At 42.5% G+C, this 10,680-nt stretch overlaps 1 protein-coding gene across 5 annotated transcripts in view; it reads left to right on the forward strand.

The window, feature by feature from the left end:
• The window catches only part of PBX1 (PBX homeobox 1), a 371,268-nt gene that overhangs the window by 320,249 nt on the left and 40,339 nt on the right, over window positions 1-10,680 (forward strand). For all 5 annotated transcript variants that reach the window (XM_027767597.1, XM_027767582.1, XM_027767594.1 and 2 more), the window contains one exon: window positions 1,800-1,959. In XM_027767597.1, coding sequence (XP_027623398.1) covers window positions 1,800-1,959 — 160 coding nt within the window. The remainder of the gene's footprint in view (window positions 1-1,799; window positions 1,960-10,680) is intronic.

Here is a 10,680-nt window from a genome sequence, read left to right on the forward strand (position 1 = left end):
CTTCATCTTTTCCCCTTTCCTCCAGCTCTTCCAGGTACCTCAGGAAAACCTCTCCTCCTTGTTTCCTCTCCTTATTCTGCTTCCAAATAACAAAGCAACCATAGCTATGATTGATTGATATGAATAGTGAAAGTTATAACAAGAAAGGCATGGATTTCCAAATGAAATTAGATATGCAGTGGTCTCCAAGTGGACCCCAAAGTGCCTTTCCTCCCCCGGCGTAACTCTGCTCTGCAGGCTCCAGCATCTACACTACGTAAAGCCTTTTCCTACTGAAGGTTTTTCCTTCATTTGTTCGCGTTGTGCTGGTCCAGTTGGAAATTTGTGATGAAGACTTGGCGTCACTGCTGCAGTAGAAGCTGCACAGGCGGGGGAAGACTAGCCTTTTAGGATGTTTTAACTTTACTGTCACATGTACAATATTAGTAAAATATAATTTGCAAGAATTTTCTTTATCTGCCATTGGGAGTAAATATAAATTACATGTAACCCGTAATATGTGTCTGATCAAATCCTCCTTTCCTCACCTAATTCATAGTTTGTTTTGTAATTGTCTAACGGTAATCTCTTACTTTGAAATTACATCTGGAATATGAGGCTGAAATTTTCCTCCCCACGGCAAGACTTGTGGGTAAAACTTGAATTTAACTATGTCTCCACTTGGGTTGGGCAGAGGTCTTGGTCGGGGCAGAGATGTAGAGTTGAGCTAAGACAGCTGCTGTGAGCCACATACTAGATCACCAGCTAAAAGTAAATTAGGTTTGTTGTGTTTGTTGTCTTTTAACACTTCAAGTCCAGAATTAAAAGAAATAATCAAATGTATGCTTCAGTTTTTCCTTAGATAGGTAACACCAAGCTTTGGACTTAAATACTCAGTGAAATCTAGTGCCTTAAACTATATTAATCCTAAGGTCTATAGTGCAATGCAGCTAAGACTCTAAGTCTATATTAAAGTTATCTAACTTCTAGGGCCAGCAGGTGGTATGGTGGTTAAGGCATTGGTCTCCCACATGGCCAACTGCAGCTCAAGTCCCAGACCTGGTGGCTTGAAAATCACATCAGGCACATGTGCATGCATGCCCAAAATCCCAGGAGGAGAATGGAAAAGAAGGGATTGCTGCATGGCAAGCCTCCCTGGGGGGTGATTTCTCACTTTCCCTCTCTCTGTCTCTCTCTGTCTCTCTTCAGCAAGCACAGGCACCCTATGGCGAAAACCTTAAAAAAATTTTTAAAAAAGCTGATGCATTAAAGTATATTGATCCTAAGGTCTATAGTGCAATGCAGCCAAGAGTCTAAGTCCCTATTAAAGTTATCTAACTTCCAAAAATTTGAAATTCATCTGTCACATGAAAGCACGCATATGTTGACAGGGATTTATATGGATCTTTATAGATCTGTGTATTTTGATTGTGTAAAACGAGCTTTAGTGTTGGTAAGAAACAGGGGTTTCTCCTGAAATGTTATGTTCATGTTTCTTTTAGTGTCATAATTTAAGATAGGAGATTTTGAAATGCTCATTCTGAATGCGAAGGGCCCTGGCTTAATTAGGTAAGCTGCTCCTCTCTAGGAACGTCTTTATTCTGTGGCTTTGTGAAATTTTAGTTGTATTAAGTCCTGTTTATTGCTGCTCCTCTTGAAGCTCCTGCTTCATTCAGTCTTTTGAGTGATGTTGTGAATTCACAACAGGATAAGACTAACTGGCCTACCTCGTCCATCTTCCCCTAAGTCTTTCTTTTTCTTCTGCAGTGTTTCAGGAGGATGCCGTGTTAACTTCCTTATCTTCTCTCAAACTGCTCTAGGTATCAAACTGGTTTGGAAATAAGCGAATCCGGTACAAGAAGAACATAGGTAAATTTCAAGAGGAAGCCAATATTTATGCTGCCAAAACGGCTGTCACTGCTACCAATGTGTCAGCCCATGGAAGCCAAGCTAACTCACCCTCAACTCCCAACTCAGCTGGTTAGTTTTTTTCTTTCATTTGGGGGGATTGTTCTACATTTTTATACTTGCTTTTCCTACATTGGGGTTTTCATTTCATCCTTATGTGTCGATTGGTCAAAGTATGTATTTGATGATCTTTATTGTTATTGATGCCACATTGGGTTTCCCCTTTCATCTCCAAAGAGTGGAGTTTTATCCGGTTTCAGAGATGAAGTCACCTGGAGGTTTGCATTGATATGTTTAAGTCGAGACAGAAGGAAACTGGTCATTTTCAATGAGCCCTCTAGATTTCAGTGCATAAGTTAGACTGAACGCTGGAGATGACTTCCTGGGATTCTACCATTTGGTCTGGGTCATAGAAAGTTTTCCTACTTCAGTATTCTGCTGTTCCCATCACATAATGTCTGAGTCCCCTCCTGGCATGCATGTTACGCAGGAGCATTCATTCTTCTAGCAAATATTTAATTAAACTACTCTGGTCTGCAAAGCCAGGCTACAAGTGTCTCTACACATTGTCCATGGTTGTTCTTTATTTTTATTTAGTTGATTTTTTCTTCATACAAACTACAAAGAAAATTGCCTGTCAATTCAGATTTTTCAGACCCAGTTTTCCTGTTACACACTCAGTTACGTGATGTGTTCTAAGTTTCGTTTTAGTGTACGTGTGTTGTATCACGTTGTGTCAGAGTTCAGGCCAACATTATGTACTTCTGTGTCATCAGTTCTGAATTTCCACGTCTGAAAAATATAATCAATAGTACACATAACCTACTGTTCATGTGCTATGGAAGACGTGTTGCTTGCTACCTTCGTCATCTTTTTTTTTTTTTTTAAAGAAGAAAGCAATTTTCTTTAATTATATAAGTTTGATATTGTGGCTATGGGGTGTACATCTAAGAAAACTGACCACTCCAACGTGAAAGGGTCACAGATTTACATGTTTGATCATAATATGATTAAAAACTAATTGATTATATTTCTTAGGAGTGTATGATATCTTTGACCCCAATGCTTATTGGTCCACTAAACTAAATTCTCTTTCTACCTTCTGGGGCTTGGTATTGGACAGGTGTAGGGCTCTGCAGCCCGGTGACTTCCGTGAGGTTCTAAATGCACTAATTCGGTATCAAGTCACTGGACCATATCATCATGGTCTTCTTTTGTTTAAGTGGATTCACGCGTGAAAAGCGGCCTGGGCTTTGTAAATACAGATATGATAAGGCAATGTAGAAACGATCCGGTTTTATTTTTCCCAGCACTGCTGGTTGGGTTACTAGGAAGAGCATATTTGCTTTCTGAGGTTCTCCCCACACACCCCCGCTTCCGTATCCATCATGGTGCGATTGACAAAAGATCAAGGCTAACAGGTTTGGTAACCAGAGTTTCCTCCTTCCCCATCTGGCCAATTATGAAGTATTTCAGACCCAACAACAGAAGTTGAATTGCACTGCTAGGCAGGCATTTGCACTTGTCTCTTTGGAAGAAGTACAATTCTGTCAACATTAGCAAAAACGCACTCAGCACTCCTGTAAAGGTTATCGTAATGCAAAACAGATATCAAAATGACTTTTTCCTGTCCCTGGTATATCTGCATCGCAGATGGTTTTAGCATGATTTATGACTAGTCCTTAGAAGGGCCCTGTGGACTCCTTTCATTACTAAGACCGTAACTATTTATTCTTTCCTAAAGCCCTTAAAAAGAGACAAGTAAGCATTTTAACCCCCTACTCTGTGTTTCAGGGTTACGTTGGCTCTTACGGAATGTCAGTCTGTGATTACAGTTTCTAAGGAATGTTTCTGGTGGCTTAAACTTCTTGTGACTATTCTCAACTTAAAGTAAATTATTATGGAAAATTGGAGTTAAGCCTTCCAGGTGTGCCTAAGCTATTGGAAATAATATGCAGAGGAACCTCTTTGTAATGTTTCTTCTAAAGTAGAGACAAAAGAAAATACTATTATATGAGTGCAATAGCATGGAATTTTCAAAGGTAAATATGTCTTAACAAGAAAAGTTAGACATTTTTTTTTTCTGCTCTTAACCCAAAAGCATTGCAAAGAAAAAGTGAGAATTTTTAAATATTCAAGCTTATCACATAGGATTTTTATCATGCTTTGTTCTGGATCTTTAATCGTTTCAAAGGAGAAATGATCATTGAAATAGCAAGTTTTAAATAAGAGGTTAGTGTGTAAAAATAGATGTTGGCAGGGTCTGAAGTCTACAATTCTGGAGTCTAGGAACTTTTCATATTCTTAATATGAAAGCCAGAGCTTTTTTTCCAGAAGATTTACTAAATATAAATACTTATTTCTATCGCAAAGAAGGTACTTTGCAAGTAAATCCTCTTTCCTCTGGAGGTTTCTGTGTGCCGAGCAGCACTTCAGTACCTTTATTTAGACTTCTAGAGGTTTCTATTTTTTGTTATGTGCCCTGTCTCCCATTTCCTTAAGCATAATTTACAAAAATCATGTAAGCCTACAACCCAAAGGGATTAGCAAGCATTTAGCGACATCTGTACCTTTAGTTTATTTCAGTAAAGTTGGGCAAAATGAAAGGAGCAAAGAAGAAGAATGGAAAAGAGAGGAAATTTAAGTTTCGAAGAATAAAAGCAAACATAGGGACCAACTGAAGCAGCAGTGATAGGCGGGAGTCCCTCATTCTTCTGGACAAATCACAAATGTTGCACTCTCAATGTCTTATTTTTGTGGAGATCATAGCAGCAAGAATTAAGGCTTCAGAGAAGCAGCCCCTTTCTGGGAGCTTGGATCCTCTTCTGTAGAGCATGCATTTCAGAAGAAAGGACTGGCTTGTGCTTTACAGATGTCTCCTGTAATCAGCATCAGCGTTGATATTTTATCGGTGTCTGGGATTCGCTAAGTAGTTGCAGGCTTATTGAGGCTCAGAATCCCTTGATTTAATTTAAGAATTAAGGCTTCAGAGAAGCAGCCCCTTTCTGGGAGCTTGGATCCTCTTCTGTAGAGCATGCATTTCAGAAGAAAGGACTGGCTTGTGCTTTACAGATGTCTCCTGTAATCAGCATCAGCGTTGATATTTTATCGGTGTCTGGGATTCGCTAAGTAGTTGCAGGCTTATTGAGGCTCAGAATCCCTTGATTTAATTTTTTTTCTTTTAGTTGCAGGCTTATTGAGGCTCAGAATCCCTAGATTTAATTTTTTTTCTTTTTCCTTATCTGTGTGTGTGTGGGTCTAGGACAACAGCAAATCTGGCCATGAACGGTCTTCCTCTAGCCCTGTTTAGTCATGGGTGAACCCTTGGGCACGATCTTATGACACTCATAGGGGAATTATTTTACAGGATTGGTGGAAGGTTATCATATTAAAGCCCTGAACCCTGCTTTAATATTTAATTTTTTAAAAAATTTTGGTCAAAAATTTCTTAATTCTTTTTTCCTTTTTTTTAAAAATATTATTTAGTTATTTACAACATGAGCAATAGAGACACAGATAGACAACTCCCAAACAGGGTCCTGATGCACCGATCACTCAGTCCCAGCCTTCAGCCAGCCCTGAACCATGGGTGCATGTATACCTGGTGTACTCAGAGAGGTCTTCTGACTTGGACGGGGAGCATTTCTATGTGGGATTGCTGCTGTCTGTCCCACTTTTCTTTTTTCTTTTTTTGAGAGGTTTTCACTATAGGGCACGTGCGCTCGCCAGACAGACAGAGAGAGACATAGAGACAGAGAGCGAGAGAGAAAGCACCCCCCAGAGGGGATGGTCACGCCGCAATCCCTTCTCCTCCATTCTCCTCTCGGGATCTTGGGCACGCACGCACACGCGCCCAGCGTGAGTTTTAAGCCACCACGTCCGGGACGTGAACCGCGGTCGACTACGTGGGAGTCCAGCGACATAGCCATTACGCTAACTGCTGGTTCCCTGTCCCACTTTTCTTAATGTGTTCTTCTCTGTTGTTTCTCCTCTTATTTTTAAAAATTATGTTTTTCACATTTTATTGATTCACAAAAGATCTGAATTAATCTAAGTACTTTCAATAGCAAGTGCGGCTGATGTATGCACATCTGTGGGCACATGTCTGACTTCAGGCATAAAACTCAGTGAGTAGAATGAACTTACTGCAAAGTGGCACCTAGCTATGACTGTATAGCTAACTGTGGTTGTTAAATAGATTTTTTTTCTATGACTTTTTAATTTCAAGAAAAGCAGTTTTAACTTTCATAAATCAAAATAATAAAATGTTCAGAAAAATTTGCTTAAGGCTTAAATCCAGGAAAAAGATTAGGATTCTGTCCAGGCAGTAGGTAGAAACTAAATTTGAAACTTTTTTTTTTTTTTTTTTTTAAGATTTTTGCTATGGGCGTAGGTGTTCACAGAGAGAGACAGAGAGAGAAAGTGAGAAATCACCACCCAGGGTGTATGATCATGGCACAGTCCCTTCTCCTTTGTTTTCCCGTGGGATTTGGGGCACGTGTGCCCACCCTGGCGTGTCATTCAAGTCAGTAGGTCCAGCACTCGAGCTGCAGCGTTGGCCATGTGGGATCCAGCGCCATAGCCACCACACCGCCTGCTGACCTCTTAGAAGAAGGTTTTATTTAGTACACACAGAGAAAAGGTAATACATTCAAAGAAATTGGCACTTTATTGGAACCCTTATAAGTTTGTTTTTTTAAAACCAAGTGTCAAGACCAGCAGTTAACGTAATGGTTATGTCGCTGGACTCCCACTTAGCCGACTGCAGCCCGACCGGGTCCCGGACCCGGTGGCTTAAACTCACGCCGGGCCACATGTGCATGCGTGCAAGATCCCGAGAGGAGAACGGAGGAGAAGGGATTGTGGCGTGGCCATCGCCCCTGGGGGCTGATTTCTTACTTTCTGTCTCTCTGGCGAGTGCACGCATCCTATAGCAAAAACCTCTCTCTAAAAAAAAAAAGGCAAGTGAAAGAATTTTATTCTATTTCTCTCATGTTGTTTCTCCCTACATGTTTCCCTTCTATTATTTTTAAGTGGGAGTGAAAACAATTCCTCCTAAAATTGGAACTCTAAAATGTTGACATGCACATCTACAGAAGGGCTTTCGCAATGACCCGCACAGTCCTTCACTCTTTTAATGTGTCCCACGTGGAAAGGCTGAGTGCAGCTTGGAATTCGTAAGGGGGAAGTAGAGAGGCAGGCGTGAGACGTTATTAGGCTTATACCTGGTAGAGAAGGCTGTTCTTTGAGCCTCGTGTGGTATGGGAGTGTCGTCCCATCAGGTGGGTACCATCATTGATTGGAAGCCTTGATTTCTAAACTACAAAAATCAGGGCGACACTTGATAAAAATAAATACTACTTCCTAAGAAAACTGTGAGAAATAATGAAACACTTTAAAACTTATCAGTTCCTTCTGAGGATAAAAAAGTAAATCTTTCTTATTCGAAGTCATTGGTTCTCTACTAGGGGCACATTTGCAGCCTGGGGGACATTTCACAATGTCTGGAGACGTCTTCGGTACCGTGACTTCCAGCAAGGATGCCTTTGGTGTCTACTGGTTGGTGTCCAGGGCTGGGCTAAACATTCCACAGCACTCGTTCTTTTTCTCCATAACAAAGAACCACCAGTCCAAAATGTTCATTGTTCCCAGGCGGAGAAACCCTGCTTTGCCCGTTTAGGTTTTATTATCACTATTATGTCATCAGGAAAGTCATGACATATTTTTCTGTTTTTCTGTGCGAAAATGCATCACGACTTTCCCAGCAACCCAGTGTGTCATAAATTATGACACTCATTTTTTTTTTTTTTTTTCACAAACAGGCTTTTAATTCTTCTGGAAAAAAAATTTTTAGCAGAAATGCAATCAAGAAATTGTCTTATAAAAATAATGTTTACATAGTTCCACAGTACGATGTTGGTCCAATAAAATGCGTCCGAATCATAGGTGCTCTGTGCTTCCTCCTTTGTCTAGTTAGGGCAGAGGAGCTCTGTCCATGCTCTGAGTGTCTCAGTGGCACTTTCTGTGAACCACTTGCTCTATTCCCAAGTCCAATTCATAACCTTTTCATGGACAAGCGCCTCTTGAAACGTGCTTCTAGGTCACTGTGGATTGCCACAACCCGCAGGTAAGGTTGCTGAGTTCTCAGCAAGCCAGGGGATTCCATTTCAGCTCTTGGAGATCTCTCCAGGACCTTCAGTAGAGCCCACTTGCTATTCGTCTACAAATCACATACTTCTCAGGAGGCTATCCATCCCATGATAAGTTCCCCCTGTCTTCCAGTGCTGGTGGAAGGACATAGCCTCTTCTCCCCGTTCAGATTTCCGTGTGGACCTCTGTCTGCTTTCTTGTGGCGTGAAGGCACCTGGCCTGTTCCCTCAGTGCGGTCACTGCCTCCAGATAGTTATCAGAGAGGCAGAGCGCTGGCCGTGTTGTACATGAGTGTGCGGGGACAATAAAATGCTGAAACAGCACAGCCCAGAGCGCCAGGACTATCTGCAATTACTGCTCTGATACAAATGCATTTGTACGTGAAGCACATTTATATGCGCATATTTATCTCTGTGTACATTAGGCGGCCAGACATATTTACAATTTATCCATGCACATATATTTTTAAAATCATCTGTGTCGATGGCAGTGTGTGTCTGGTAAATGGCACGGTGCATGCTGTCATGGTTCCACGGAGCCATGCTCCTTGGCATCAGTGTAGCCCGTTGGGGGCTCCCGTTTCTCAGTTCGTGTGCTAATTTCCAATAAACCATCAGCCAAGCATATTGTATGTGTGTTTATTACATGGCATTTGGTTGGGAGAAAAACGAAAAACGTGGGCTTCACACTGAACATTCTCCGGACTGGGGCGAGGTCCAGTGGCATATAAACAATTACATTTCGGGTTCTTGGCACTGAATCTCCTTGGTGCTGAGGCCCTCTAAATGTGAGTGTGTAACACTGATTACAAAATGGCTTTTCTTATTTACATGATAGCTTCAGGATTACGAGAAAGATTGGAGAGGGCTAGAACGAGTGTACAGAGGCCTGGGAATTACGTAGCCTAACGTGAGAATGTGGTCTGGGCTATGCACAGAATCATACGTAGGTTAGGGAGGACAGTTTCAAAGCTACGTACCACGTTAATGGGAGGAAGTTGGAGACCACGGCCTCCACCCCACTTCCTGGGCACGAGCCACACCCACTCGGATTTTATGCCTGTGTCTTAAGCTCCACCTTTTCTAGTTCTTTCAGACAAGCTAAGCAGAGCATGTTGCCGAGCTATGGAGATCAGCCAGTCCTTAGCTGATGTTCGAGTCTTCCATCTCTCTACCCCAAAGGAAGTGTTTCCCTTTTCTTGGGAAAGAAGGAAGGAGAAGGGAGTTAGATAATCAGCTTATGTAGTAAAATAGCTAACTTCTTGCCTGTGGATGAATATCCCACAGAACAAAGAAACATGGAGGTATTTGCTAACATAGGGTTGTCTTCAAATGTCTAAATCCATTGGTTCCTCTTAATGGCTCTTGCCTTTGAAGTAGGAAGTTACTGTGATAAGTCAGCCTGGAGCATGGGGCAGAGTCTAGAATTCATCGCTTGTTAAGTGGTCTCTCTCTCTCAGAACGAAGTGCTGAGCTGCAGCTCTTTGTATGGGGCAGAAAAGCTCTGTGGGAGACCTCACATCCCTAACTTGGGAGGAAAGAACACAGGAAAGTGTCAGAGCTGAGGCACAAATCATTGCTGGGCGATTCCACACTGATGATGGCTGTCTCAGAATATGAGGGCCAGAGTGCAGGATGAGCGATCGAGGGTTGGAAATAATAGATGCAACTGACCTGGGTCCCTAAGGTCTCTCCTTTTCCAGGCTAACGTCATGTTTTAACCAAACCTTGCACGTTGAGCTGTCTTTCCTAATGCACTGAGCTGCACGATGACTTCAGAATAATTTAAGCTTTGCAAGTCCTTTTGTTTAGGTTGAGGGTGGACTAGGTTTACCACAGTAGAACTTGGGCAGAACCAACAAGCGCCTACAGACTAACTTTCCCATGAAGCCTCCATTACTGGGAGGTGGAACAAGGGCCCAACTGCCCTTCAGCAGCATTTCACAGCTCATGCATGCTTGAGAGTTCCTGGCCCACTCTTCTGTTCTATCATCCTCCATACCGGCAAGTGGCAGGGAAGGGTAGATCACTGTCACGTATTCTGGTAGTCCTCAAGGTTCCCTGGGCTACTTGCACCCAGCAAGGAACTTCACCTGTTTTCTGGAAATCAGGGCTATCAACAGGCCCGTTTCCCTGGACCAGCCTTCGTGCATGGCATTGTCTTTGAGCAGCCCCTCCTGGGCACTGCCGCCCATGTCAGAATGGCGGGTTTAGCAGAAGCACGTGTGGAATCCAGTGAGATTGTTCATGTGCTCCATCATGGCGGCAGAAGTATCCCTGACCAGCCCTTGCTTCCTTCCCCTCTTGTGTTCTCCGGGCCAACTCTAGAAGAGGGCATGAAAGGGAGATCCTGGGCCTGGGGCCTCAGTCCAGAGAGACTTAAGTTGAGATGAATAAATGGTTCCTTTCTCAGCTTGGAGTTGCAAAGGGAAGCAGTCCTGTGGGCAGCTCGTAGTAAGACAGGGCTTCACGTAACATGAACAGTTTGCACCCTTTATTGCTTGCTCTGTTCTTCATGCTACTAACCAGACTCTGTTGGTGTTATTTTTATTTTAGTTTTTATTTGGGAGGGGGGAATGCTTTGCATGTCATTCTTCTTCTTGGCTGTTTTAGTCGCGGGGGTTGAGCCTTTTCCTTTCTGTGA

Source organism: Tupaia chinensis, unplaced genomic scaffold (genome assembly GCF_000334495.1).
Source record: "Tupaia chinensis unplaced genomic scaffold, TupChi_1.0 Scaffold000070_1, whole genome shotgun sequence".
Classification (NCBI taxonomy): domain Eukaryota; kingdom Metazoa; phylum Chordata; class Mammalia; order Scandentia; family Tupaiidae; genus Tupaia; species Tupaia belangeri.